Source organism: Vicugna pacos, chromosome 6, assembly GCF_048564905.1.
Source record: "Vicugna pacos chromosome 6, VicPac4, whole genome shotgun sequence".
Lineage (NCBI taxonomy): Eukaryota > Metazoa > Chordata > Mammalia > Artiodactyla > Camelidae > Vicugna > Vicugna pacos.
Genome location: NC_132992.1, coordinates 3403172 through 3410802, shown reverse-complemented (window position 1 = coordinate 3410802; position 7631 = coordinate 3403172). Strand labels below are relative to the sequence as shown.

The following is a 7631-nucleotide window of genomic DNA, read 5'->3' as shown; positions in this document are numbered from 1 at the left end:
TAATTCTGGAGCATCTGGATCTTTGAGCTCCTTGGATAAAGGTATTGTTTAATACTAAGGTTATTTGCTGGTTTGGTTGTTGCATTTTAATGACAGTATGTGAAAGGCCGAGTTTCAACAGCTCAGATACCAGCATAGAAGGTACTTCAGCTAGAACACCCTCCCTTCTCCTCCCCACAAAAATCAATGAAACAGCGCCTCTTAGTGGTAGAAGGACAAAATGATCGGTTCGTTAACAAAAACCTTGCCGAGATACCAGTGGTAAGCGCAAAATAATTTTCTCTCAAAAAAATGAGAAAGAGTTAAGCGGAACATTTTAGAGTAATCATTGCAAAGTGGATTATGGGGATTCACAGAGTGTTTAGAAAGCCAAAAGGGAGCCATTGTATCTGCTGGGAAAAGTGAAAATCAAGGATTAACAGCCTTTAACATGTAGGAAATTAAATTATCTCTAATACAAGTAGCAGAGCAATCTCAGTGGCCGTTTGTCCTCCAGTGACTCTTCCACTGAGATGGAGAACAAATGAAAGTAAGCTGATTTTTCAGATAAATGGGATAACGTTAGACATTTATACGACCCTTTAGAGTCATTGACTCATTAATACCACGATACCCAGCAACATCTGTCCTGCTAGCTGTATTTTATAATTGAAATCACTAAGGCCCAGGGAAGTTAGGAGATCAGTAGGGTCAATATTTGAAACCCGTTGTTTCCAATTCCCTAAACCTGAAAGAAGTGGGTTTATCCAATGATCCACTATACAGAAGGTACCCCGCTCCGTACCTGGCCATATACCAGCTGAAAGGTGACATGAATGAGTCATTACTGCCTGGACACTGGAACCAAACTGTTTGGGTTCCAAGGCTGGCTTGAGTGTGTAGCCGGGGGCAATTATTCAATCCTTCTGTACATCAGTCTCTTCGCCTGCAAAATGGAGTGGGTAACAGTATTACAGTCAAGGCATTGTTTTGAGGATTAAATGAGAAAACACAGGAAAAGTGCTTAGACCAGTGCCTAAAAGCTTGAGAAACATTAGCTGTAAGTAGTTGATGCTGCATAGATTGACAAGCTCTTCAAAAAGTTGCAAACTCTGGGTTATACTTAAAGACTTCTAGGATGCACATCAGATATCAACAATGATAAATTACTTGGGAGAAACAGACTGCATGTAAGCAGAACTTCAACGTTTTTACTTGGCATCCTTCACAAGCATTGCCACAAGCATGCTGTACTATTGTTATTTTAAATAAATACATACAGAGAGACTATTTCAAAGCCTGCTTCAGTAATCCCCTCTAGCCCTTGGAGCTCACCGTCCAGAATTCCTTTCATACATTTAATCTCCCTGTTCTCTTAGCCCTTGTAAAGATGCCCCCACCCTCTCTAGGCTAACCCTCTGATGAGACCTTTTGATTATAATCCAGTGGTTGCTGACGCTTGCACTCCCAGGGCGCATTTGCAAAAAAAAAAAAAAAAAAAAGGGAGGCAAACATTACAAACTCCTGCAGTGTAAGCACGCTGGTGCTCAGCCTAAAGAAGACTGCAGTCAGTCACCAGGGAAACTGGACCACAATCATAGATTTCCATCAGCAACTAAGTACTGAAAGCTGTCACAGCATTACGCTATCTGGATACCAGGCTGTCCATCCGCGCTCTGATTGACAAGGAAAGGGAAAACTGCAAAGAGAAGCAGGCCACCAAGCATCCTTCCCAGTATGGTACTGCAGTTTAGAACTGCGGGAGAATCCTGGAGCTGCTTCATCAGGACATTCAGTATGTAGTAAGGAGTTCTGAAACAAACAGGCAGCTCTTCGGCAAGTTCCTTAATCTCCTTTGTAAAGTGGGAGTGTATTTGTTGGGGTCACATCAGGTACTATAATAAATGTTTATGTCTCTCCTACAAGAGACCCCTGTGGATGCTTCTGGGTAGGGGATGCTGGGCTCTGCTCTGTGCAGTTCTTCAGGGACCCAAGTTGATGCGGGGAAGGGGATGGGGGTGGATTGGGGGGTGGGGGGGTGCTGTCTTCAATCCTGGCTCCCAGGATCCTCTGGGCTTTGGCATCCAGTCAGGAACAGGAAGGAAGAGCATCCATGGGAGGTTTCTAAGGGGCAGGCCTGGAAACGGTGCCTGTATCTTCTGCGGCCACAACTATCTATGCACAAGGGAGGCTGGGAAATATTTTCACCTGTGTGTCCAGAGAAAAAGAGGCCATGGATCTGGTGAGCAGAGAGCCAGTCTCTCCCACAAGAAATCACATGTAGATCAGCACTGGAAAAAGAGGTGAGACCAGATTAGTGGGCTCAGCTGGAGAAGCAGAGTCACAGGGGTTGACGTGATGGCTGAGCCAACTGACTTAGGACTAAGGAGTTTGAATTAAAAACACTCAAGTAGTCACTAATGCTGCTCATCAAAGGGTTTCAGCACACGGCTTTCAAGTCAGGAGGTAGGAGCCGCACTACATATGTACCCCAATCACCCCACCCCACCCGTTTTCCGACCTTAGGTATGTGGTCAACGTGACTAGTTCTGTCCAATAGGCAGAAGTGACATGTATCACTTCTGGACTGAGCTTTTAATTGCTGGTATAAGGCTGTCTAGAGGCCTCTTTTCCTTCTGCCGATGAAAAGCAAACAGAGCTCCAGGGATGACTGGCTCCCCCAGCCTGCGCCCTGCGGACAGAACACCTATAGGCACCCACACAATGTCATGCTAAGTCACTAGGATTTTTGAAGTTGTATATTACTTACTGCAGTACAACTGGGTTTATTCTGACTGAGAAACATATTTTCAGGCAAGAGGCATCAGATGGTCTGTGAAGTAAACAAACAAATCAACAAAAAGGCATTCTTGTCCATTTTAGTACATCAGTTTGCAGAACTCAGGGAGCATGCTTTTGAGAACAGAATTTGTACATTGTTGCTGCAAGGCAAGGCAAAAGAAGTGCTTGATGGGCCTTGGGTTATTTTAAATACTGATAAAATCAACTTTTAATAAAGCTGCAGACACATTCTCTTCCTTAAAAGATCATTAGTCCCAAGGGGGAAGGGTAGATAGCTCAGGTGGTAGAGCACATGCTTAGTGTGCATGAAGTCCTGGGTTCAATCCCCAGTACCTCCTCTAAAAGTAAATCAGTAAACCTAATTACCTCCCCCTCCAAAAACAACAACAAAAAAGATCATTATTCCCAATTTGGAGAAAGTTTAAATCTACAAAATACTAAGGAGAGGTGTTAAGGACATACAGTCAGAAGTAAAAGAAAAATGAAGATGGGAGAGCTTTGGAGGAGATTGTGGGCAGTTGTCAGAAGCATTTTAATGTAGGGGACAAATCCTGTTGCTTGCCTGTCCTCTGGGATCTCTAGAACTGACTTCCTGAATTAGGGACTGCCTCCTGCACTGTTGGTGGCCTTATGGGCCCTCCTGTGCTCTGGCCTGTGGACCAGCACTGTCATGTTCTCCTAACTTGTGCAATTCCATCTCAGAGCTCACTCAGATCACACTGCAGATAACCTGGCATAAAAAATACAGTGAGTGAGGAACCATGACTCTTTAATATGTTTCCCTGGAGTAAGCGATCAAACAGGATACCCTAGTTCTGCTCACTTAACACACAAGGAAGCTCCAGTGTTCCCAGCCAGCTGGTTGAGCTGCTCTAACCAGAGCTCACCAAGTAGACCATAAACTTCTTAGATACGCAAGCTGTGTTTTATTTATCTGTGAATAGCACGATCATCAGGGAAGAGCCTGCTTTGGAGTCAGCCAGATTCTGGCTTGAATATTGATTCCACGACTTAGTAACTGGGTAATCTGGCTGCTTAACCTCTCTAATCCTATTGCATCATCTGTAAAATGGGGACAATGATGCTCGATTCCATTGACTGGTAGAAATTAAATGTGATGCTTCTTTGTAAATCTTCCAGTGCAGCTCAAAAGCTTTTGCTGGGTGCTTGGAAGAACAGTGGCTTCCATCCAACCGAGAGTGTGTGGTCTCAGAAGAGACTGGGTTAGTCTCCATCAAGTTTAAAGGAGAATTCCTCTGCTAGAGGCTGCAAATGCTATCGTGTTGAGGTTGAATAGACAATATTTACCTTAAGGGAAGGGATTGGTCTCCATTTTATCTGCATTGCTTGAATTTTTATATGGATTAAAAATACATGAAATTAAAAATAAATACAGCTTTTTAAAGTGGAAAAGAACATTGGGCTGGCAGGGTTGCTAGGCTTATCTGCTGAATCTTTTAGCTCTTTCAGGGACAGCAGGAGCAACGAACAGGAAACACTAATAATTATCTATATTAACACAAAACACTAATAATTACCTATACTGATCAGGCAGCCCCATTCCCGCATGGACCTGAGGGTTGAAGCAAAGTGTAATAACCTTTTACAGTTGCGCCAAATCTTCACAAGAATTTAAACTAGCTTCCACATACAGATGACCCGACTCCCCATGGTTCCACTTACGGTTTTTGGATTTTACCTTGGTGTGAAAGGATACCCACCTGGAATTTTTATTTTTTTCTGGGCTAGCGATATGCCGCGTGACACTACAGGGATGCTGAGCAGACGCAGGAAGTCCTGGCTCCCAGACAGCCCCGAGATCACAAGGATAAGCAACCAATGCACTCACAATCGTGCTGTACCTACACAACCATTCTGGTTTTCACTTTCAGTATAGCATTCGATACAAATTACATGAGATATTCAACACTTTGTCATAAAATAGGCTCCGTGTTTGATGATTCTGCCCAATTGTAGGTCAAGATACGTGTTCTGAGCAGGTTTAAGGTAGGCTGGGCTAAGCTGTGATGTTGGGCAGGTTAGGTGTGCAAAATGGGTTAATCAAGATGGGTTTATCAGGACGTAAACCCACCATAAATGGAGGAAGATCTGTATTATCTTTGTCTCCCTCAAGTCTTTTGGGTGGTTTCCACCCCTCCCGGTTGGGAAACTAAGGCAGGGTTGCGGGAGCCTGCGGGCCCGGACTGGAGCACCCTCCCTGCAGGCCTCCTCCGGCTCTTAACCCCGGGACACGGGCCGTTACGGCGGTTTCGGTGCCCGGAGCCCGGAGCACTCAGCCCGGAGCTCCGCGGAGACCAGGCCCAGGGGGCGGGCCCGAAGCCTCGGGCCTCGCCTCTGCCCGCGCCGCGCCGGGCCCGCCGCTCCCCGGCCTCTCGCTCGCGGCCGCCTCGCGGGGCCCGGGGCTCCGCCGGGGGAGCGCCGCCAGCATGCTGCAGAAGCGCGAGAAGGTGCTGCTCCTGAGGACCTTCCAGGGCCGGACGCTGCGGATCGTGCGGGAGCACTACCTCCGGCCCAGCGTGCCCTGCAACAGCCCGCTCTGCCCGCAGCCCGCCGCCTGCCGCAACGGTCCGGGCCGGGCGGGAGCCAGGGGAGCCGGAGTGGAAGCGAGGGCGGCCGCGGCGGCAGGGCGGGGGGCGGGGGCGGGCGGGAACGAGAGCCGAGGCCGGGGTTGGGGGAAGGGCGGGGGGCCGAGGCCCGGCTGGAGCGAGGGCGGCGGGCCCGGGGTCGCGCGTGGGCCCTGGGGCGGACGGGCGCGGCCTAGAGGTGGAGCGCGACGCGGCGGAGGCGCGGAGGCCGAAGCCCCCGGGCTTCCGCCCGGCTGCGGGGGTCTCTCCGCACGGACTCCCGACCGCTCCGCCCCAGAAAACGGGAGGGCGGGGAGGCAGGCGCCGGAGCGGCGCAGGGCCCGGGGAGTGGGGCTTTCGGAGGGGCCTGCGGGGCGCCGGCGCCCGTCGCGTCCTGCCCCCAGCACCGCGCTGGGGAAACGGGGAGGTCCGAGCTCGGCGCCCTTCCCTGCGGGCCGGCGCGGGGGGAGCTGCCGCGGCCGCCGCCACCGCTCGTTGTGCATTGCTTTGCTTTGCTCCCCACAAATTTTCTGACCTGCCAGCACCGAGGCCTCAGACATTTCCCCAGCGGAGGGTCCCTTTCGTTGTAGGATTTGTGGATTATCTGGGCCCTCGTTGTACAGGAAGGTCATGGGAAACTGGACTGGGAACGGCCGTACATTACACCTGCCCACACTTGATTTCTAGGCTGCAGGGGGGACCGATTTATCCATGAAGCTTACTGGTTCTCTTCCCGGTGGTGGAAGAGGAGCTCGGTGGTCCTTTCCAGCCAGTCTTTGGGACCCTTAGTTTACAGTTAAGGTGAACATTTCAGTTACAGTTTAGCCAAGCAGCGCCGTGACGCGGGCTGGGTGGAAGTCCCACTACAACCCATGCTTGTACTGGACACCTTTTCTAATCCAGTCTTTCTGGCCCTTGGAGTCTTCTGAGCACGTTCACAGGCTTGAGACAGAACTCACTAGAAATGGCTGGGCATAATAAACAAGCGGTTGACATGTATATTTGGGGTGCCCCATGTGAATGTTGAGTGTCCGTCAATGAGTTGACACAGATATATTCAAGTTTTCCTGAGGATTTACTTGTCTTTTTTTTTTAATCCATCATCTACACCACAGCAACATCAATTAACCACGTTGCGCTTTTATTTATCACAGCTTCAAAAAAAGAAAAAAAGGGAGAAAGGGAAAAAAATGTGCTGCATTGGGCCTCTTCCCTAGTAGATTTGTCTTGTCTTTTAAAAACTTCTCAGTGTAATTCAGGTTGGAAGTTGTTTGACACGCCGCGGCACCGTGACATTGAAATGGTTGTAAACTAGAGGTTGCAAACGCTGTCTAATCGCTTACATTTTGGATTTATGCTTCAGATGGGAAACTCTTGTCCAGTGACGTGACTCATTACATGATCCCAGATTGGAAAATTGTTCAAGATTACCTCGAGATCCTTGAGTTTCCGGAACTGAAGGGAATTATTTTCATGCAAACGGCTTGTCAAGCTGTGCAGCATCAAAGGGGCCGGAGGTATCTGTTTCGCGTTATTTATTTATTTATTGCACGGATTTTTTCCCGCCCCCTTTAGAGACGGTCCCTTGGGGGGGGGAGAAATTCATTATTTTTGCCAGAAAGGACTTTTTGAACTAATTTGGCATTCTCTTTGCTACTGAGGAATGCAGTAATGTTATTTTATGTTTCTGCTTCAACACCTGGCCAAAAATCTGACTGTAGATCAATAAGCCGCAGTGTCCCCAAGACGTGGGTATTTAAGATTCTTGGCTTTTGGTTTGCATTTTTATAGTAACAGAGCTATTGCTAACTTCTTGTTGAAAACTGCATGTTATTTAATCTTATTTATAGATACATTGTTGCAGAAGTTTACTTTTTTTTCCTCCCTTTGGGGGGAAAAAATATTTTTAAATGTTAGGCTCCTGTATTGTGGAGGCAGATTGTACTTGTGATTTATTCAATGAAACAAGAGATAACTTGTTTTATTTTTAGATTACTAGTCTAACCAGCAACCACAGTAACTGTATTTTCTAAACAAAGGATTTCTGATTGAAATCAGTCTAAATAAAATACTTGCCTTGTACCTAAATGAAGAACAGTTATTTACCTTTTAAACAAATACTCTGAAAAACAGTTTTGCTTGCTTTAACATTGGGAAAAGACTTATGATTTGAACTTGAAGACTGTAGGGAAACAGCATATTAGAATTATATATCCAATCTCTTAACACCCCAAGTTAAGCAGAAGCTATGTGTTTATTCTTTTT

The 7631-nt window shown here is 47.4% G+C and overlaps 1 protein-coding gene and 1 long non-coding RNA gene across 5 annotated transcripts in view; one reads left to right on the top strand and one right to left on the bottom strand.

Annotated features, from left to right (window-relative positions):
* Positions 1-790: 790 nt before the first annotated feature.
* LOC107034095 (uncharacterized) lies at positions 791-4348 on the bottom strand. The gene is made up of 4 exons (XR_004190621.2): positions 4320-4348; positions 2750-2812; positions 2188-2270; positions 791-925 (listed from the first exon to the last, which is right to left on the bottom strand). It is a non-coding gene; the product is annotated as an uncharacterized lncRNA (long non-coding RNA).
* A 423-nt stretch (positions 4349-4771) lies between these two features.
* The window catches only part of DIS3L (DIS3 like exosome 3'-5' exoribonuclease), a 31803-nt gene continuing 28943 nt past the window's right edge, over positions 4772-7631 (top strand). For 2 of the 4 annotated variants that reach the window (XR_012073239.1, XM_072962202.1), the window contains exons 1-2: positions 5136-5367; positions 6730-6883. Coding sequence is in view for 3 of the 4 variants with exons in the window: in XM_072962202.1 (XP_072818303.1) it covers positions 5229-5367; positions 6730-6883 (293 nt within the window). In the remaining variant the exon portion in view is untranslated. Of the gene's footprint in view, positions 4789-5135; positions 5368-5510; positions 6168-6729; positions 6884-7631 lie in introns of those variants that run through there. The other 2 variants (XM_072962204.1, XM_072962203.1) reach the window with 2 other exon arrangements.